At 34.0% G+C, this 23,769-nt stretch overlaps 1 protein-coding gene across 6 annotated transcripts in view; it reads left to right on the top strand.

Annotated features, from left to right (window-relative positions):
• The window catches only part of LOC106668989 (diuretic hormone receptor-like), a 288,654-nt gene that overhangs the window by 239,196 nt on the left and 25,689 nt on the right, over window positions 1–23,769 (top strand). For all 6 annotated transcript variants that reach the window (XM_014398227.2, XM_014398242.2, XM_014398218.2 and 3 more), the window contains one exon: window positions 20,754–20,812. In XM_014398227.2, the coding sequence (XP_014253713.1) occupies window positions 20,754–20,812 (59 nt within the window). The remainder of the gene's footprint in view (window positions 1–20,753; window positions 20,813–23,769) is intronic.

Below are 23,769 nucleotides of genomic sequence, written 5' to 3'. Positions count from 1 at the left end.
TAAAGAGAAAAAGGGGTGGAAAGAAAAGGCTCTTTTCCCCGTTTCCCCCTACCACTGCCCTTTTTTCAAGCGGAAAGCACCTACGTGTACGTCCCAGGGAATTTAATAAAGCTGTAAACTAAATTCTATCGATGAAAGGGCAGCCCGAACTCCTAATCAGGCCGCATTTAAAAGGGCCGACGGCTCCTATGCAAGCGGTAATAATTCCTGTTACACAGGACAACAAGAGATTCAGTTCTCCCGTTGTCCACAATTTTAATTTAACAAAAACATGTAGGATGTGGAAAAAAGTGAATTTATACAATTCTAGTCTTCATAGGTAAATTAGAATCAGAGATATGAAATAATACATTTTAAGAGTTATTGTTGATTCTTTCTCATTTTTCTTACTTATGATGACATAAAATCTACTTTTTTCTTTTTTAAAAAGATACTTCCTACTCACAGTAAGTTGTTTTCACCGATCCGGATTTCGAGCCTACAGCTCGTTCAACCTGATGATAGGTACTATCTTTTTAAAAAATATTGAAGAACACACTCACTCCACTATTTATATTTTTTATAAAATCTAAAATTTGTTAACCTAGATTTTTAAAAAATAATCAGCTTTTCAAGGGTATTAAACATCGTTGAATTTGGATGAATTCCAGAGGAGTTATGAAGTATAATTTAGTAGAACACAGGTCATCGGAGGAAAAAATAATAACAACCGACTACAGTGCTCCACTAAGAAATTCATAACCCCTCTGGAATTTATCCATATTCACTCATCGATCATTGTTCAGAATGTATCAGTAGATATATGTATAATTTAAAGTAGGATAAGAAGATATATAGTATGAACGACTGTATTACATGAGATTAGTTATGTAAAAAGTTTCAAAAACCAAAATTCTCTTCTCGAATGTTTTTTAAATTTCGACTAAAATTCGTTTTAACGCTCTTGTATGAATACACAAATTTTCATAGAAATAAAAAAATACAATTTTTGACTACAAGGGACGTGTCAAATATTTTTCGATCTAGTATTTTTAATATTTTTTACCTACCAAAAAATGTTTCATTAAAATTGTTTATCTAAAGTTCTTAGCCTCACCTTGCTAGTTTTTTTATAAATAAGTTAAGCGAGGGAAAATTGACAAATATGTTTTAAAAAGTCATAAATAAATTCGGTTTTGTTAAACTATTGACAATTTTTGGAGGAAATGTTTTTAAAACATGCAAACGTTTTTAAAAGATAAAAAAATTAGTGCAGGTTAGTGAATGTCAAGGTAGTTGAAGTTCTGTAACGTTAAGTCCACATAGCTTTATGGGATCCGCACGCCTCGTAGCGTATTGTTAATGAACCTTTTTCAAAGAACATTCTAGAATAAATTGTTTTATTTATTTCTTTAGGGTTAGTAAATATTTGGAATATTTACTTTCATAGCAACACCATAAACACATCTAAATAAAAAATGTGGGTTGATTATACTTTTTTTCGATATATTAAAATTATTTTCGATGATAATAAATCTTAGGTTTATACGGTCGTGATAGTAGTTTAGACGTAGCATGCTTACCGAAAAAAGATGTTCATTTTATCGAGCTGTTGTTTCTCGCGTGATATGGGATGTTTTCCTCATCCGGGACTGGAAACTGTCAAGGATGTTCGAAAACAGGCTAAAATATACCCGAAATGATTCTCGCATTATCCGAAAAATCCTTTTTGGGAAAATGATCACAAATTGGAAAATCCGAGGTGATAAAAAGCAAGTAAAAATCTGATAATCCCCGAAATGGGCGGACGTCCTGTCAACTTTCCATTTTAAATATTGAATTGGCGTTTGTCATTAGGAACGTCAATCCTTGTTACTGCCTTACGCAAAACGCCTACCTGCCATTATAGTAACTTTAATTATCAATAAATTATCCTCATATTCTTAAACATTTATATATNAATAACTAAAAGATTTAATAAAACATCAGTATCATTTTTAATCTTCAATACGTCATTTCCTAACGTCATTACCCGAACTACTAGAGTAAATGGATCAACAAATTGAAAGAGATGATAAGATCTTAGGACGGGAACAGTGTTCGAAGCAGGGTTCTATATCTAAGGGATGCTATCTGGAATGATGCTTAGGAAAGCGACGAAGAAGATATACCCCAGTCTAATGGAGTTAGTTATAGGATATGGACAAGGTTGGGTTTCGCACAAGGCAAACATACAAGAAGTTAGAGAATTAGCCCTGTTACAAGTACACCTGAAAGTTAGCCGGGAAAACTTTTGCCTACACGAAATGTCAGCGCTCCGTTAATGGAAAAGCCAAGGTGTAGCTTTAATGCAATTGTATACAATTTGGAAGAAAAGAAATCAATGAACTATTTAAAAGCTTTTTTTAAAATTGTTAGTACATTGGAGAAGTAAACAGTTATCTTAAAATATATCTTAAAACAACGGTTGTTAAGTTTTAAACATTGTACAAACAATTCACAATTATAGTTTTACAAAAAGTTATTAACATCCTAGTCATAAATTGATAATAAAAAAATATTAAGATATAGTGAATAGATTGCCAAAATTCATTATTTATGATTCTAGGAAGATATATTGGTCTGATGGTTGTAACTAAGTAATTGGTTGATTCGTCGTACATAACTACCATCCTCCACTTGCGTTTTTACCAACCCGCATAACAATTTCTGAGCGTTTTTCATCAATTGATATGATTTATGTTGTTGGATGATGGTAGAGAGAGAGAGAACGAAAGAAAAGGACGAAAATAGAAGCTGGGAGATATGTACCGGAGAAATAAGAGAGAAAAATGATAGGTAGATGTACATAAGATACAAGAGATACGATGTGTGTAGTTGGATGATGATTCAGGGAGAGAAAAAAGAAAAGGACGAAAATAGGAACTAGAAGATCTGTAACGGAGTCATAATAGAGAAAAATTATACATAGATATACATAAGATACAATAGATACGGTGTGTGTAGTTGGATGTTGATTAGAGAGAGAGAGAGAGCGAAAACGAAAGAAAAGGACGAAAATAGAAGCTAGAAGATATGTAACGGAGAAATAAGAGACAAAAATGATAGGTAGATGTACATAAGATACAATAAATACGATGTGTGTAGTTGAATGATGAGAGAGATAGAGAAAGAGAGAGAGATAGAGAGAGAGAGAGAAAGGACAAAAGAAAAAGGACGAAAATAGAATCTAGAAGATATGTGACGGAGAAATAATAAGAAAAATGGTAGGTAGATATACATAAGATACAATAGATAAGATGTGTGTAGTTGGATGATGAGAGAGAGAGAGATAGAGAGAGAGATAGAAAGGACAAAAGAAAAAGGACGAAAATAGAATCTAGAAGATATGTGACGGAGAAATAATAAGAAAAATGGTAGGTAGATATACATAAGATACAATAGATAAGATGTGTGTAGTTGGATGATGAGAGAGAGAGAGAAAGAGAGAGAGATAGAAAGGACAAAAGAAAAAGGACGAAAATAGAATCTAGAAGATATGTGACGGAGAAATAATAAGAAAAATGGTAGGTAGATATACATAAGATACAATAGATAAGATGTGTGAAGTTGGATGATGAGAGAGAGAGAGATAGAAAGGACAAAAGAAAAAGGACGAAAATAGAAGCTAGGAGATATGTAACAGAGAAATAATAGAGAAAAATGATAGGTAAATACTCGTAAGATACAATAGATATGATGTGTGTAGTTGGATGTCGAGAGAGGGAGATAAAGGAAGAGAGTAAGAGAAAAGTGAGAGAGAGAGAGAGAGAGAGAGCGAGAGAGAGAGAGAGGACAAAAGAAAAAGGACGAAAATAGAAATAGAGACGGTCCATTGTTTTACGTATCATAGACAAAATACACTGCCTCCCTAAATGGACTTGAAGTTGAAAAAGGTTTGAATTTACCGAAAAACGAAACTTGGAATAATTCTTCGAGAATCACTAGAGAACGATAGCTTCAATTTAAAATGTTTTTGTACCGTTGAATTCAGCGTTAACATATCGTTTCGGCTATTGCCGAAGAAAAAAAATAAAGCAAATAAAAATTATAATGAAATGAAAGTAAATTAATTCAACTAAAATTAAAATAAAAAAAAGGTGAAATTAAGCAATAATCTGGAATCTTCGCTAGGAACCAATTAGTCACAATGAAGAGCAAAGTAAACGGATACTTACCACCAGTCACGAGTCGCCCTCGTCGGAAGAATCGGCCTCAGCCAGAAGCAACGTGTTTTGCAAATCGTGATGGTCTCCAGCCAGTCAGCTCGGCCTTCTTTTGTGACCAATATTGGCTACTTGCACGGACTCGTTTGATGAAGAAATAAAATAAAAATAAAACTTAAAGGATAACGGAGACAATCGTAAGAGTCGAGGGAACCGAAGCGTGTACAGCCTTCTCTCATGCCTTGAGAACAACAACTGGATTAACCGAGACCCCCCCTCTTTAAGACCAACGGTCACCTTTAACTTTAAATCAAATTACTTGTTACTGGCGTAAACACATATATTTCAAAATATTTGCATTGATAAATAACTTGCAATTTGAAATAGTTAAGACCCTATTTCTATCCCTCTATCTTGAAGAGTTAGATCTAAGAATTCATTGAAAAACTGGGCAAAAATGAAAGTTATGCATCAGGCTGGTTCCAAAAAACGCCGCAATAAAAACATTCTAGGGGGGAAAAGTTAAATTCATATTTTTCGATAGCTTGAATAAGAACTGAGTGTTTCCTTTTCTTTCAAATTGTTTCATTATGTATTGTATATTTGGAATACAAAATTAATTTATTTCTATATTATTTACTTCTAAATTGTATATTCTACAACTCGGATTTAGTTCTCAAACAACATTCACCCGCATTTTAAAAAAACATGTTAATACTACGCCGGCCAAATTTCGCTAAAATGGGCAATTACCCGATTTTAATCAGTTTATGGACTAACATGAAATAACTATTATTTACATTATATTTTACACATTCAAAAAAGAATTCCGCAAACAATCGGACGTTAAAATTAAATGTTCGTTTATTTTTAAAGAGATATCTTGTTTATTCCGCAAAATTGAACACAAATAATACAACATAAATATTGTTACTATGTTTGTCATGGAATGTATTATATTCAATACAAATAAATACATGATGTAATTATTGTTATATTTTGGCAAATCAAATGGAAATTACAATTTCATTACTCAATTGATCCAAATTTGTTTTTTGTGTGAAAATTTGAAATATAGTAGATTTTGGAAGGAAAGCTTCTCCGTTTTTCTCTTTTCTGTCTAGTCATTGCGAGGAAATATTACGGGCATATTTTTTCGTCGGATTGAAAGAAAGATTACGTCAAAAAATCGAGTGACGAGGGTCGCGGCGATAAAGAAGAAGCGCGAACTCAGTTGGCGGGTTTTCTTTCTCGTTTTACCCTGTTTGATTTTACACACTTTTTTTTAAGTTACAACCGCTAAACCTGACGTGGTTGACATCCGTTTCATGCGGGATATGAGCCGAATCCTCAGCCAATTTAACGTTCCACAGGAAATCAAACAGAGTGAGGGGCTTATCGCTAATTAGGAATTTCTAACCGGCTTCACTGTTTAAAACAGAAATCCCATGTTTCCTCATGTAGAAAGAGACGGTTAATAAACTGTAAACTTGTCCCCCCCCTATTCATTGTTTCATCTCACTTTAGATTATTAATGGCTTTTTAAGGATATTTACAGAAATATTTAGCATAACTGCGTCAATAAGATTGGTAGTCAAATTTCTTAATTCCCTAAAAGCATTTTTCATATATGGACGTGCTCAATTTGAAAAATTAACGGTGTTCTCTCTTTAATTCAGATAACTAAATGAAAATTTAATTTCATATTTTGTTTCTAATTATGATAATTTTCCAATAAAATGTTCAAAGTTTAAAATTTTTAAATTCACAAACTATTGTCAGTCATAAGCCCTAATCTTTATGAAAGGTATTGGTTGAGATAAAAAAGTCAGTGTCACGAGCGGGATTCGAACCGATGACCTTTGGCTAAATACGCCGCTGCTCTACCACTTGAGCTATCGTGTCTTCGATCCACTCGGACACTAACTTTCCATCTCAAACTCACCTTTCGAATTTTCCCTCCTTTTTGCCATTTTTTTTTAAATCTCAACCAATACCTTTAAAAAGAATAATTAATTGAAAAAAGTTAATTGGTCAATCGGACCACGTACTCTAATGTATTTAATGAGCCATAATGTTTAACGAAGTTGACCTGTATTGATACAAATGAATAAATGAGTTGGTTAAATAGTTTTACAGTACAGCATTTTGTTGGAAATTTTATTACGGAAAATACATAATTCAAAACATAAACAATTGTTTGGGTAGGCAGGTAAAATCGAAAGGTTGTCCGGTAAATAAACAATAAGTTTCGAGGTGGTCCCAAGACCAATTTGCTGAGTGGTTAGGTAGAAATTGGGTAAGTAAACAAATGGTCAATTGTTGTGAGATTTCCTCTTGAGGTCTGAGGAGTAAGTCTGAAGTTTGGGGTCTTTACCTATAATTTTATTCTGTTTGTACTTGCTGTATTGTTTTGCCAGTCTCGTTTGGGCTTCTTCCCATCTTAAGTTGTCCAGGTGACACGTGTTCAATTATAGTGAGGGTAGCAAAAATGTCGAAACCCATCTGACTGACAGAGCACCTCAGCAAGGTTATTCACGCCAAAACGAGCGGAAACTATCAAATTATAGATTTAAAGGTATATATTCTGATATTTTTAGATATTATGGAAAATAATTTTTGGCCTAATCAAAATCTTTTATACAATTTGTGCTTGTAAATTATATCATTTTTGGCGTCACAGATCTCACCACAACAGGACAAACTAATATTTTGCATTTATGTTGGTTGTGACCAATTATATTTTGGGCAAAGAGATTATTTTTGTCTGTATGCGCAGTTTCTGCGGACAACCTAAAATGGAGCATCAAGGATTTTTTTTTAGGATTATGGATTGGGTGGGCAGTTTGGATGTCGTAAGTCCATGTCAGCTTCATTAAGGTGTTATAAAGCAGAATTTAATTTGTAAGTTAGAACGTCTATCAAGAAGTCATGTTTTTCGGGGTTTTTTCCGTTTTTCTCGAAATCTATGTCGTTTACGAGGTTGAGCTTTATCGTTTGTCGATATGCTGTCCAAGTTACCTCACCTTGTCCGCAGTTGGGAGGGAACATATAATTGACATAAACTGAAGGAGGGACGTTTTGCAGAGGGTGAATTGACGTGTGTGGATTTTTTTGTGTTAAGTTTATTCTTTTTTTTCCACCAGGACTTCAGTAATGTAAGCTGTTCTTGAAGATTGACAAAAAAAGACAAAATTCAAGCGACTTGAGAATATCACGGTGTCGTCTGCAAAGGTTAGGGTGGCTTGAGAATGAAATGAGATATCAACTGTGTTACCTGGTAGAGCTTGGAGGGCCAGAACACTACTCTGAAGAAGATCATCAACCATAAGGTTGGTTGAAGAAGACGCCGACCATTCATTGATTCAGGAGAACTGTTTATTGAAGGTGCGAATTATTAGGTAGTAGGAAGGAAAGATGGTTTTGTGCAAAAAACAATCCCGAGTACCTGACGCTATTAAAAAAACTTGGGCCACTCAAGGGTGGTAGAAATAAGGTCCACAACACGGCGGCATTGCTGGATGGCCGAGTGACTGCCGATACCAAACAAAAGATTAAGATAATGACCAAATTCAATGTTTTGTCACAAATAACCCACACTCAACAAAACAGAAACAATTAACATATCCTACACAAGCGTTTCAACGCATACGAGAAAAGCTTGATATTTGTGAATATATGAGTTCCTCTACATGTCGACTGAGAATTTATTTAGACCGCGCCTCCACTTGCGATTTCCTCTTAAAACGCAATTATAACAATTTTTAAAAAGATTGATAGTTTGGAGAGAAAAGTGGGTCTTTTATGTTAATTGTAAACGGAATGATGTTGTGGTCAAAGTTGGGGTGTTTCTTAACTCAAAATCAACCTTCAGCCAAGCTTTCGACTTTATTTGAACTCATCCTCAGGGCCAATTATAAGAATATCGAAAAATATATTTCAGGACACTAATAGAACAATATGATTTGTTATGAGTTGGACCTTCGGGAGGCGTCCAACTGAAGGCGATCGGGGGGTCGCCCTGGGTTTTAATACCATGTACATAATTTAAGCCTTTAATTTTTAATCGTTATTTTCTGGTTTAATTTGTAATGCTGCCTGTGATCACAAAAAACTAGTACCTGATTAAAGTTTTACATAAAATGCTAAAGTAGTTGTACCGTTTATTTTGTTCTTGGATTTTTTTCTGGATGACGCATCTCGTCTCTCAACACATTATTCAACATATGCGATCGTAATCTATATGATGTATTTAAATTCATTTTTCTTGGGGATGCACTGAGGATGGCAATATAAGTCGCCGAAAGCTCGGCTGAACCCGGAAGCTGTTCCTTGTTCTTTTATTTCATCCGTCATTTGACCTCCCAAAGATCCAACTCGTAACAATTGTCATAATTATATAGATAAAGATAAAAAGATTTGCTTTTATCCAAATAAAATAAAAAGTAAAAACAAATTACTTACAAGTTAACTTTTAATTATTCAAATAATTTTGTTTCTTTCAGATGTATTCTTATTAAAAGAACATTTATTTTATTTAGGCTTGTATTTTATCATGAAAATAACACTTTTATGCGTGAAAAAAAGGTGAATTAATCACACAGAAAAGTAAGATTACGCTACTTATCAATTATTTATTTATAGCATACAGCCAACTACGTAAACATACTGTTCTATTATGTCCGGAAATGTTCGTTTTTGATGTTCTTGTAATTCAGGCCCTGAGGATTACTTCAAATAAAGTCGAAAGCTTGGCATAACTGTTTTCGAATTAAGCACGATCACAACTTTGGCCACAACCTCGATCACTGCATCATTACATTTACAGCTGTTGGTCGATCCCATCAAGAATGTATAACTTAACGATAAAGTTCGGAGAGGAAAGTTGTGAGGAAAACCCAGCGACCCATCGTTTAAAAAATTCAAAAGCCGGAATTTATCCCTAGAAGGTAATGTTCTGCATTTGGTGTGATTGGGAGATGGTGCTCTAATATGAGATTTTTCCGCCCAAGCAAGCTATTAATTCGAGTTACACTACACACATTTGGAACGATTAAAGTGTACAGTTGACCAAAAACCGCCATTGGCTTAGAACTACGGAATTGTTTGAGCTGTGCTTGGAAGAACTATTCCACCCAAAATATCAGGCGGACATTCCCCCTTCTGATTATCGCTTATTCCTAGCTCTTGCAAATTTTATTAGCAGTAGGGAAAACTTTACTTCACTCGAGAACTGTAAGACATGGTTCAAAAAACTGAGTTCTGGTAGGGCAGAATTACACAATTATATGAAGAATGAATGTAAGATAGCGCAAAACAATGATTCATATATTGTTGCTTTCATTTGTTGAAAAGTACTTGAAATTGCCCATCAAAACAGGTTACGGGCTTATTTCCCAACCGATAAATAGACGGAGTAAAGAACCTCTCTTTCACTTTCTCCTACCTCATTTATTTTTCTTTCCTGTTCAAATATCTATCTTTCCCTTTTTTAAAACTTAATTATTCATGAATGTAATTTAATTTGTATATCTCTTTAACCAGCTAACGTTCACACATATATACTCAAGGAAAAATTCAATGTGTAATTTAACAGCACCAATTTGATCGTCTAATGGTTAATCAACTATGACAAGCTAGAACTTTAGCCTTGTGTTTTCACTGTAATAACTTGGGAACGGTAGTTAGGAAAAAGACACCACTGTTACAATGTCGTAGTTGGGTCAGCGTGTATCATATTTTACACCTACGAGTTTCTCTTAGGTCTCGGAACAACACAAACTTTCTTTTACACCACGACGAGCTACTTGTTATTTATTTAAAGACAGGAACGGATAGCTTTTCAAAAGTTTGAATTCATTCGGGTGAAACAGAAATTACTTTTGTCTTCATGTATATTTAATCCATGGAAGACATAACTCGGAAAGTTTTCCCGGAGATGTTGGCTATCATCAATTTCTATTGATTGTATATTCAGTTCAGATTCGGTTGGTCGCGGTTTTGTTTTGTTCTTCAACAAGAGAGTAGAGATAGAAACAAGTAAAATCTTATAACTTTTCAAATCTTAAGACAATTTAAGAAAACTTATCCAACCAGCTTGGAATATAGAGAAATATCAATATAACTTATGTCATTTTACAAAAAACGAACTGTTGATTTCGTGGTCCGATTGACCAAATAACATCTTTCAATTAATTAATTTTTACGTAAGGAGATAAAAAAGAGATAAAGAATATAAAAAAGTCAGCTTCACGAGCGGGATTCGAACCCACAACCTTCGGCTAAATACGTCGATGCTCTATCACTTGTGCTGTCGTGACTTCGATCCACTCGGACACTAACTTCCCACCTCAGCCCATCCTTTCGAATTTTCCCTCTTTTTTGCGATTTTTCAAATGTCATGTAATCTATTTGATTGGCGGAGAGCTTTCGTGAAGATACACTTCATTTAACTTATTAAATTCATTAGGTTTCGTGGTCTAGTTGACCAAATAACATCTTTCAATTAATTAATTTTTATGTAAGTTATTGGTAAAGATAAAAATGTGATGTTTGTAAAATGGAAAAACGTGCATTTAGTAGTTTTAAAATTAAAAGCATGCTATTGTTGAAATATTTATGCATCTTCATGGTCTGTTTTACTTAGGGATTTAGTCCTAAACTTTCTGAAATAAGCACATTGGTGAGTACTAAGCTGAGAAAGAAACAACAAAAGCTCCACTACTTAGTGTACAAACACGTTGCTTTAGGCAGATCAGAAAATTAAGAATGATATAATTTGCAGGTATAAAGAGTCTTAAACTTATAAGCATATAAAAAAGTATGGTTTGTTTTACTTTTTGGAAAATATAAATTTAAATAAAACACTCACATTGAATCATGAACAATCGTGATAAGATCGCATCAGTAAGAATCACTCTTTTATTTTAATATTTTTTAATATCGGGCGTTGGTGGACGCTAAAGAGTTGGAACACGACACCTGAGATTCATGTACAAAGTACTGTTAAAACGGGCATCTGGTAGATACAAAATAGTTATATTATCGCACTTTAACAGGTGCACCGTTGAGAAATATTTGCCAGACCTTAAGTAATATCCAGGTAAAGTAAAAATAAGTCAATTTCAGTGAAATTAGTAGATCTAATAAAACATTATTTTTCAAAAAGAGAAAAACTACCATAGATTTGGTTGAAATTTCCAAATTTAACAAAATGTCAGATAAATTGCAGTATTCCTCATATAAATTATAATCTTAGAAAGTAATACGCTTCTCAGAATGTATTTCATTCTATTATTTTATTTCATTTGATAAATCAGTTATATTAGTCCACAATAGAAAAATATAATTAATATTATTTCACATCAAATATTGCAATGCTTTCTTCAGTAGGAATATTATCAATTGCATTGATGTCGATTATCAAGTTTTGTTCGATAAAATAGTTTTTTTTCTTAAATTATCGGACTCGGGCTCATAAATTTTATTTAACATTAAAATTGTAACGATGAACTAGATTATCGACCTGCTGGATACAAGAAGTCTTTTCACAGGATCTTCGGAAGAGGTCAAAACAGAGAAAACTTCCTTACGGTTTTCGCTGAGCTTTCGACAGTTTTATACTGTCATCTTCAGGGCCTTAAAACTTTAATAGGAAATTAAACAACATGGTGTTTTGGGCACAGAAGTACATTATGTTTTTTTCGGCTCAGCATCTCATATAAGTCTAAAAAACCAATAAAATCCACCTTTTTTTAGTTTTTCAGGTACAAATGATCACCGTACGTTTCCCAAATATATATATACATATACAATTAACTTATTTTAAAATTTAAATAACAATAAAGTAGGATCACAGATCAAATCAATAAAAACCGATAAAAACAATCTCTACGACGAGGGGAAACCATTAAAATTGTGATTATAAATCGCACAGTATTATTTGTATATTAAAATCGAAACGTCACATCTTATTTTCAATTCACTGCTTTATAGATTTGGAATAAACTAGATAGATGTTGATGCTAAAGTATTGGTAACGAATTAGATAAGCCTATAAGACAACATTTATGGTGTTAGGCAATTAATTTTGCTCAAAATGAAAAATTTCTGTCACAGGCAGGATTCGAACTCACGACTTTCGACTAAATACGCCGCTGCTCTACCACTTGAGCTACCGTGACTTCGATCGCCCATGCCACATTTAAGATGTTATATTATATGAATTGAAATTTTAGTTTTAGTTTGTTTTTTCCTTTTCATAAAAACACGAAAAGCTCGTATCTATCTGCATATTAATATTAATTAATATTTTATGAAAGGTATTGGTTGAGATAAACATAAACAACTTAACAGATAATTAATTGATTAATATCGGTGTTTCCTCATGTCTCCCTAACGGCGCGCAAGTCCAACACTTCCTCAACACTCACAGGTCTTGCGGGTTTAGTATACAGGTGTCGCCGTGTCTACGTGCCAAAATAAGAGTTTGGAATATATGACACGTTTTTGATATTTAACATGTTAAAAATAAAATACTTACTAAAGATTTTGTACAAAATGCTACAAACTAAAAAACCTTCATACTAGTCTGATAATTGTAAATTTCAATGCAATATACATAACAATAATACTAGAACAGCGACTCACTTAATTACTTAAATCATACACCAAACACAGAACAAAAATACTTAGCTAATCATTTAAAATAAAAGCTTAGAAAAACGTTAACTCAATACCGAAACATATAGTTCAAATAAAAAGCATAAAATTATTCAAAGTAAAACTTAAATTCACTAGTTTTCGTGGTCCGCTTGACCAATTAATATCTTTCAATTAATTAAGCTTTTTAGTTGAGAAGAAAAGTCATTGTCACGAACAGGATTCGAACCCACGACCTTCGGCTAAATACGCCGCTGTCTACCACTTGAGCTACCGTGACTTCGATCTGCTTTTTATTAACATTGAAACATGATATTTGGCCAATCGGATCACGAATTGTAATGGATTTAATAATTTATATTAATGCTAAATTTGCGCAAAGATTAACAAAAAAAATTCGTTTGTCATTATTCTAAAATTAGGACCTTTGAATACTAAATTAATATAGCTTGACAATTTAATATTTATAATTATTTGATACTTTAATAAAATATGCTGATTTATGAAAAAGCGAGACTTTCGAAAGAATTTAACGAACAATAAATCAAATTACTGCAGAGATGACGATAAGCCTTACTTGAAACGCCATGAAAATAAGACCTACAGTAATTATTACAGGATGTTGAAAAATAGCAAGAAATGCTCGAGGATCGGAATAACCCGAGGTACGATAAATAAATTCAGCTGTATTTATATTTTTCAAAGAAATGACATTTGAGAATCGGCACATCGTTGAGTCAAAATCTAAACGAGATATTTTCAAAATTGCCCCCTTCAAAACTAAAATTTCCCCCCCGTAGGCCCCACGTTGGGAAACATTGTTCTAAAAGCAATAAATACTTGGCCTAAGAGAAAGTTATAATAAAATCCAAAAGAGAATGATAATACTACAAAATCGAACAAATGACTACTCGTTAAAAAATTAATAAAATAATAATAATAAAACATTAAAGTTATCTTTGTTGGTTATTTGTTTTTAAATTGTGATATAATTTTTTTTTTAATTTATGTTACCTATACAGAATTGTATACTATACAAATATGTACACATGAATGATAAATCACACAGCACAACACTAGCACTAATGCCAGCACTGCACCGGTAGAACACATGCTTGCCATTGCTGGCCCTCATTGTGTATGACTAGGTATCAAGAAGGTCCCGAGGCCAACGTCGGTTGAGGCGACGTGGTGAGTTGTCAGGGTGGGAATGAGTGGATAGGGCTCGAGCAGTATGGTTAGGATGGTTCGAAAGGCTGGTATGGAAGGTTTGGAATCTGGACTGGATTAGTTCGTTGGCAAAAGGAATGTTGAGGTCTTTGTGGATAGTGAGGTTAGTGACATAATAAGGTGCTTTGACAATTTGTCTAAAGACTTTCGATTCGAAGGTCTGGATGCGCTGGATATTGGAAGGCTCGGCAGTGCCCCACAGTTCTACTCCGTATGTCCATATTGGTCTAAGTAAAGTCTTGTATGGTGTTAGTTTTGTCTTAATTGTCAAAGTCGATTTCGGTCTTAAAATTCTTCGTAGTAGTCCAAGTCTTGTATTAAGTTGCTGTTTTTTAAGTCTTGTGTGGGGATTTCACGTCAGTCTGCTGTCGTGATATAGTCCCAGGTATTTAACTACAGTGGAAACTGGTATCTCTTTGTTGTTGATGTACAATGGAGGGCAAGACTGCTTTTTCAGCGTAAAAGTACACTGAGTGCATTTTTCTTCGTTCAGTCTTGTCCTTCATTTATTACACCAGTCTTCGATAAGATCAAGGTGTTCTTGGATGTTGGACGTAGCTTGGACAGGATTCGAGTTACAGGATAGGATTGCGGTGTCGTCCGCGTAGGTGGTGATACTAGTGTCAGGATGTGTTGGTAGGTCAGCAGTATAAATGATATATAGGACAGGACCAAGGATATTGCTTTGCGGAATACCGGCCTGTGTCGGTTTGACTTCCCAGAATTCATTGCAGCACCTCACTCTGAAACAGCGATCAGTTAGGTAGGATTTCATTAAAATAAGTAATAACGGGAGGGTAGGAAGCGCTTAAGTTTAAAAAGTATGCCTGGATGCCAGACCCTGTCGAAAGCCTGTGCTATGTCTAAGAACGCGCCCAGGCAATACTCCTTTTATTATAATATAATAAAAATTTCGTTTTTAAATAAATAAACTATTCAGTTGGAGAAAACAGGTTTTAAGGAAAATATTATTATTGTTATAACACGTCTTATCTCTTTTCCATATAAACAGATTTTTTTTTTAAATTTTTATTACTATACGAACTAATAGGGCCAATGTTAGTAATCATTATAAATAGTTAGGTCTTACTGAAGTTTAACGACTGTTCACTCTAGTTTCGAGGTGGTTTTGTGCGATAATATTTGGTTTTTTTATAACCATGCAAAGTTTTTGATATAAGAAGCCTTAACTTTGAGACGGTAAGTTTAACCTTTTAATTTCTTCAGCTAAGCTAGTTTTTGCCATGCCATTGAGGTAAAACCGTAGTCTAGCAAGTGGTGAGCCGTAAACGATGATACTGCAATCTAGGTCATTACTCTGCTCAATTCTAAATGGCTCAGTGCAAAACTAATTATCCAACCTGCCCTTCTTCTCTCTTAGAAATTAATTAATAACACGGCTCGACGACGTCAATAGTTCATAAAATCGACGTAGGAAATTCTATTGTTCGAGATTTAAAAATAAACCAGGCCTGGATAATGCATTCACTCGAGTTTGACGTCCAACCTGACTCTTTTGAAAATAGGAAAGGGCTTGTAGACTTTGCAAGAATGGAAATGGCCGAAGGACACTCCCTGGCTTTACCTCTGACGAGTGTCGTAAAAACGGCTGGCTATAAAAGTGAAATAAGGTCTCATTCTTACTTCTATCTCCGGCTCTTTTTCCCCCATTCGATCATCCTACAAAACGGGACCCAGTCCTGAAAAAAACAGTCCCTCCTCGGATATTCACCCTGTCAACCCTATTCCCAGTGAGGGGGTTGAATTAGAAGGTGGTGGTAAGGAGAGAGGTAAGTCCTCTTATCAAAAAAGAAAAAAAACGCTGGTTTTTTAAACTTAAATACTTTACCAACTTGGTGGAAACTTGTGTACTTCGTTTTTAAAACAGCTGTAAATTAAAATTGAAATATAACAACGTACTTTGACGAGTTATTCTCATTCCATTTTATATGGCACAAAAGTCACTAATTTAATTTACTACCTAAATATATAAACGATTAAATAATGTATAAGATTAAATAGTAAATTACTTTACGTCTATATAGATCTTTTTATTATTTGCTCGAACTTAACGAAGAGATCTTCTTAAAAGAAAGGTGATTGGCAAACAGCCCGTTAAATTTTTATGAGTTACATTAAACACATTTTATTGAATATACATAGTAAATACTATTAATTATGTATTGACCATTTTCATTAATGACCATCTGCTTACCAATTCATTTAATTATACAACCTCACTAACTCCTGAAGTTCTCAGGAGAAAATCCCAGATGCTTTCTGAAATCCTTCTTGTGAATGAAGATTTGCCCCATAAAGAGTGTTCTGTAAAGATCCGAATACGTTGTAATTAAGAGGTGTTAATAAATAAATAAAAACATCTTCTTAACAGCCTCTTACATATATAGGCATTTTTTAAAACCAGTAACAATTACTTAATAAATAATATTCTTTTGGTACATAAATATCACAGGCGTTTGACAAGAAAATTGTGTTTATCACGTTATCAGGTGGGAGGTTCCCCACACTATCACCTAATGATAACAATCATTTCCCACAATTTTTAAAAACAAGATCTTAATTTCTAATACAATGGTAATTCTATGTTATCACAGCCTGTTATAATATATAAATAAATAAATAACTAAATAAATAAATAAATATGTACGCAAATATTGTTACGATCTTTTGAGAGAGACCTTATCTTTTTCTAGAAGTAATATGGTCCATAATGACCACTAAATAAACAAATAAATATGGCACAAAGTAGAACATAAAAAGAATTCAAAGTTCAAATGTATGTTTTTTCTCAGTCATAAATTATGTACTTCAATATCTCAAATATGATGTCCAAAGGCGAGCTCAATACTGCCGTTCCCAGATACTTGCAAATAGGAAGTTTGTGGCATGGGCGATCGAAGTCTCGGTAGCTCAAGTGGTAGAGGAGCGGCATATTTAGCCGAAAGTCGTGGGTTTGAATCCCGCCTATGACACAGATTTTTCATTTCGAAAAAATTGCGTATAATTAATTGAGTAACTAATTTTTAACCTCAAACTCATTACGACAACAAACAAATATAAAAACTATATACCAATTAATTACACTAACAACTACGTATAACACGCCTACCTGCTCTATTTACCCAATTATGAAGCAAAATGTCAGAAATATTAGGTGTAAGTGCACATTTTTTATGTGAAATCTTTTTTTTTTTATACATATATATTACAATTAAGTTTCGAGTTGTATCGAGAGCGCGAATTGGTTTGTTTCCGGTCCGGCTGTGCTCGCTGTTAATTGGGAACCAGGTGAAACGGAAGCGAGGTTGTTAACATGGTGTTCGTTCACGATAAGGTCATTTCTCAGCTGTGGATTTTGTTATTCAAAATTGATGGTTCGTTGGCGTTTTACGTTCCGGTCAACTTAGCAAAATCGCCCTCTCCTATTTGGCGAAAAGTAACACGAATGGAAAATAAAATTGAGTCAGGAGGGAAGCTGTATTGAAACTTGCAAATCGATGGAAAAATCCGAACGATTCGCATTTCATGGACGCAGTCGTAGATAGAATACAGATGTGACCACGAAACCGTTATGTAAACATTAAGCCTGATCACCTGCACTAGGAAAGAGGATGATCTTGCTACAGAATGGAACGGATTATGCTTTTCTTTGACCGGAATAAGAAATGAGTTAACCAGTTTTCCCATGAAAAGAAAAAACTATACTTTTACACGAAGGCAGTACAGTTATAATTTCCACAGTAACAATTACATCAAGGGCCTAAACCTTAATCCCTCACTCAAAAATTAAATGAAACATGTTAAAAAAGGCAAATGCTACACACCACATACACCATAGCATTATTACATTAATTCTAAACAAAAGCTACTTCACATTCTAGGTTATATATTTTCATCGTTGTAAATTTAACTGTATATAAAGGAAGTATGCCAGATTAATTGGCATAATATCTACATAGATTTTGCGACGTCAAAGAATAAACAAGGCGAGATGCTGACCCTATTACACAGCGGACTTTGCTTACGTTGTTTAATTTATGTTAATTAAAATTCTTCCTTTAAAACTCAATATATACTGCAGGCCAGTCAAGTATAAAGATCAGATTTAACAATCCAACCGTCTAGAATAAACTCTGAGCCCAAGGCACATTCATATTTTCAGACAGGTATACAACTTTTTTCCTTTTTATGAAATGAAATAAAAAAATTCATTATTCTATTAGACAATTAATTTACAGTTGGGTGCACCCTGAGAAATTATCAAAAGTGCAAAAGCAACGGGGCTTTATAACCTTCAACATGTTTATCCCGCAACCTTTATATATTAATTTTACTTAACGTTTACGTATTAACGAAAAAAGTTCGTAAAAACACTTGTGTTGTATACTCATAGTTAATATAATGAAGAATTATTTAGTGAATTTAATTACGTGTTAAATAACATGGCAGGTTTTAAGAACAGGTTAAATAACGCTAAGTCATTTTACAATTGCACTTATATAAGGATGTTAATAGCGCTGTGTACAGTGTTAAATTGTATTTTTTATATTGGTTATAGCGTTCAGAAAGAGTGTGAACAGACCTGGGCCCAAGATTGATCCTTGAGGCACTCCAGGTGTATAAGAAATGGGGGAGAAATAGCATTGTTGAGGGAAATTCGGAATGATCTTTTGCTTAACCGTGAGAGTACTAGCTTGAGCAGGTATGCTGGGTAATTTACACCTTATTAACAAGTATATTCCCTCCGGCCAAATGGTACCGAAGGCCTTTTTCATGTTCAAAAGGACCATGCAAGTGTGCTGACTCTAGCTAGTTGAGCAGTTGTGGAGAGATCAGGGTAGAACCCGAACTGCTCCTCCCACATAATGCCAGCTATGTTCCTTTGTACTCTGTTGCACAGTTGAATACAAACTTAATGAGTATAGAGATTATATTATATTTATAGAGATGTAAGAAATAAGTAAGCAAACTTCCTCCGAATGGTTTCATATAAACCAGTGGTTTTTACATAAATTTAAGACAACCTTTACAACCTGTACAACGACGAATTGCAGTATTTCAACGCAAATGCCTGCGGGGCATCCTGGGATGTCTTCCCAGCACTCCCATACCTGCCCTTTATGCCGAAGCATGTGAGCCACCACTGAACTTAAGATGGGAAAAATATGCAAAAACTGCCTAATTAAAATGTACGCTAAAGACAGTCCGCTATTAACGAAAGTAAGCCATTTAGCTCAAAAGGTTTTGACAGACAGATACTGGCGAAGGAAAAAAGCTCCGCTTATAGTCGAATCGTTCCTCTCCCTAGTCCCAATAATATATTCTGTTCACAAAAATCCGATACTACCAATCTTCTCGCTGGAATATCAAGCAATAATAAGCGAAATAAATTGTCAAGAACTGAATTATACAGGACTCCCAGCCAATCTCGCAGAAATGCATTTCAGGGCAGACAGCTGCGAAAAGTTCCCAGATCACCTCCTTATCTTCACAGACGGATCAAAACTTAAAGGCTCCACGGGTTGTGCATTTTATGACAGCCTGAACAATTATCACGAGGAACGATACCAAATAAAAAAATTGGGATTATGACGGACAGCCTCAGCACGATATGCAAGCTACGCACTTTCAATTTTCATAATAAGTATGAATACATTATAATCGAAATTGTCAGGTTAACCTTCAAATTAAAGAATGAAGGCAAAAACATTGTAATATGCTGGATAAAAGGGCATGCAGGTATAGAACATAATGAGAGAGTCGACCAGTTAGCCAAGGAGGCAACCATTAAAGGTTCTCCCACACCTGTGCAGCTAACCGTCGGAGACGTGACAAACAATATAAAAAGAGACGTATGCAGAAAGTGGCAAATCTGGTACGATACGGGCAGCGAGAACAATTTCAGAAAGAATTGGACGCTCTGGGGCAAGTGAAAAGGCCAATGAACTTAAGCTCGCTGCTAGCAGAGGGTGACACGGAAGTCTATGACGCCTTGTTCAAATACTTCAAGAATTGTGATATTAATGTTTAAGTTGTTGTTGTTTATCGTATTATTTATATATTTAAAAGCCTATTTATTTATTTATTTATCTATTTATTATCTAGTCATTCCTTTACATAGATAGAAACTTTGATTGTTAGTCACTGGTACCTGAATCTGGCTGAATATCCCTGGTAAAGCCAAAAAAGGGAGAGAAAAAAGATAACCTTTAATTAAAATGAATTTAAACATTATATTCTTTAATTTGTTCAACCAAAGAAATTTCTTATCATTGTAAAATAGCAAAGCAGGAATGTTAATTTTAAAGGGTGATACTGTTGAATGGGAGAGTGATGTCGCCTGAACCCGAATTGATGGCAGGGTTAGAAATGATATAGTTTTTTGATGTGGAGATTTTGCCAATGACAGCAAACGTCATGGGAGTTATGACGTAGAGGATGCTGGGTTTTTTGTTGGTTTGGGATAGATTTTATGATAGCTGATTCCCATTGGATTGGAAAGTAGGTAAGATTAAGAACTGATTAGGTTGTAACTTATTATTAAAACAATTATTTATTTACGTTTTATATAACATAGTATTAAGCGCTAATATGCTAAACATGTAACCGTATTTTGTCAAAGTCGTTTTTTAATTTTAATTAATATTCTTTTTACAGGAATTCCTTTTCTTGTCATGGTGAAGGTCACCGTCAGCAGGCTATTATCAAGAGATTTGGTAAGTTTAGTTTGTTTGTTAATTAGAATGTATCTTACTTAGAATTTAGCAATAACTGACAGAAGGAAAACTCGATTAGAAAATTACTTCTCCTGAAAATGGGCATTTTATAACTTTTTGTATACATATTTCGCCAAAACTCTACATAATATATTTTTTTTTTATTCGTGGAATAGTTATAGCCAAACAATCGAACAAGTTATTTATTTAACAATCATCGAAGAGCGTATAAATACATGTTTTTATATAAAATAAATGTGTTAAATTTCGCCACAATTCAACGTTCTTGCTAAAAAAAACTAACATTTCATTATTTTTGAAAACCCTTAGCTGCACATTTCTAGTATACCCTAATGATTTATAAAGACCCCAACCATCCTAAAATTTTCAAAACGCCAAAACTACTGGTGAGAATAGACTAAATAAATTTTGAGGAAATGGTACCAAAAAATGAGAACTTTTGGCCTCTTTTTGGGCAAATAAAAGACCCCGAACAATTCTTGAAATTCGGAAAAAAACATTTTGATGTCTAGCCAAAAATTACATACTCTCTGGAAATAGAAATGCTTCAAAATTAAAATACAGTTAGTGGGGTAGACTTAAACAAACAAATAGGGAAAAACCAGCAGTTCGTCCGAAAAATGGTTGCTACCCCTAAACCTACTTTAACTCACCAAGTCAGAATTCCGAAATTATGGTTTTAAAAATGTTTGGTTTTAGCTAAATTAAAAAATAAGAAAATGGTTATTATTAAAATGTAGCATAAGTTCAAACATAATTTTTTTAAAGTTATTCAATTACAATTGGTGGAAACGTATTTTATTTTAGTATATAAGCCTTACACACTTAAAATTCAGGTAAAAAAATAGCCAAAATGATCCAGTTTTCAAATACTCCTATATCAGATTGACGTGCACGTTCGAAAAGTGATGAAAACGAGCACTGTGCGAGTCCTCGTAATCATGGATGAGCATGCTCGTCCGTGCTCGATTTGGTGCGATGCCTCGAAAGCCAATCGCGTCACCAAATTGACACTTTTTCCTGATGGAACGGCCGAATTTGTACTTGTGACACGTCTTCGCATCGAGTTAAGCCGGCCGTAGTGTTCTTCATCGAAGAAGAGAAGACACGTTATTTATGAGAAGAGATAACATGGAAATAAAGTTTGAGTGGAAAAGAGTTCAACAAATTACGACCAAGAGAATATTTTTATTAAATCAAACAGTTTATTTAGAGTATTTGTCGATAATCTAATACAACTAGATGGTGAGGATTTGAATAAGTTTGATGTGTTTAAAATCTGAAACTTGTAAACCATATCTGTGCCACTTTGATAACACGTTTTCTTTATTCATTGTTTCATTTCTAAAATTATTAACTGATTATTTATTATCATTTTGCTGCGATTGTAAAAGATCAAGTAACGGTAGAAAGATAGGAGGCGACGAAGGTGAGATCGCCGACTTTAACGAAAGTTTTTGTGGTGATACGAGGTAGGTTTTTAAATTTAGTTTAGTTTATTGTTTGTTGCACAAAGAACTTATACATTTACCAAATTGTATAGACAATTACATTCAAATCTGACATATCTACCTGTGCTAGAACTCTCTTTTATTTAGTTGGCAAGGTTACTAAGATTGAAGGTCAGGAGGTCGTCGTTTTAGAAGGCGGGGGGATTACAAGGGTGGTACTTGAGGAAAAAGTTTGCGCTAGTGGGTTAGAGTGCAGGGATAGTTTAAAGTGAAAATTGAGGAACCTTGTTTGATCAGATACTTCACGAATGGGATTTCAAGATCTTTATAAATCATTTGATTGGTGACGTATAAAGGAGTGTCGAGGATACGACGGAAAACTCTGGGTTGAAAGGTTTGGATTCGTTGGATGTTGATTTGGCCGAGCCCCACCGTTCGAAGGTCCAAATCGGTCAGATGAGTATAATGTAAGTCGGTAGTTTGTGGTGTATGCTTAATGTTGATTTTGGTCCTAGTAGGTGTCTGAGTAGTCTATATCTTTTGTTAAGTTCTTGTCATTTTAATTTTATTTATTTAACTTAAGTAACTGCTAAGTGAAGCCCAAGGTAGCGGACTTGTTCGATGATGAAATTTATTTATGTGCACTGGTGGACAGGTTTGACGTTTGAACTTAAACATAGCGTGTTGGCTGTTTTATTCATTCAACACCTGATCCGCTACCGATTGAACCAGTGAGGTTGCAGAATGTATTTCAGATTCGTTACTTCTGTGGCCATAGGAATGAAGTGTTTGTTAAGATATGGTGTCTTCCGTGTAGCATGTGAATTGTGTGTTTGGATGGCGTAGAGGATTGGGCCTAGGATACATCCTTGTGGAACTCCAGTTTTATTGGCATAACGCCAGTTTACGTGATATCAGGGAAAATATTAGCGTGTCCGAGCGATCTTACCAAAGGAGACAAGAACCAATATAAAACTTATTTTCAGTATTTTTAAATTATTTTTTCCGCCTTTGTTGTCTGTACATTCCGACCTTACGCCTGATAATAAAATAAGACGTAAGATTGTAATAAATATCACTTGTCCGAAAAGTTACAAAAACCAACATAAATTTGCGATAAAGTATATAAAAAAATGTTTTAAATATTAGATTTGTCTTTACCACCCCCTAGTGCTTTTAAATAAGAATTTTCAAAGTAATTAAAAAAAATAGGCATTCTTGAATTACTAACTCATAATTATTTGATTTTAACTTAAAAATGCATAACTCCTCTGGATTTTAACCAAATTCAACGTTTTTACAACCTTTGTACAGCATATTCGTTCTTTTAGGTTATGTCAACAACATTTAGATTTTTATTGTTATAAGTAAGAAAAGTACGGCCAGAAACTACAAAAATGTTTCAAACCTTTATTTTTTATCTCCGGCATTAATTTAATGAAGGAAGGTCTACGGATGTAGTGTAAATATCGTAGAAACGTGCTT

The sequence above is a fragment of the Cimex lectularius genome, unplaced genomic scaffold (assembly GCF_000648675.2).
Source record: "Cimex lectularius strain Harlan isolate CLEC.00 unplaced genomic scaffold, Clec_2.1 scaffold85, whole genome shotgun sequence".
In the NCBI taxonomy this organism is placed as follows: domain Eukaryota; kingdom Metazoa; phylum Arthropoda; class Insecta; order Hemiptera; family Cimicidae; genus Cimex; species Cimex lectularius.
This window is presented reverse-complemented; position numbering and strand designations above follow the sequence as displayed.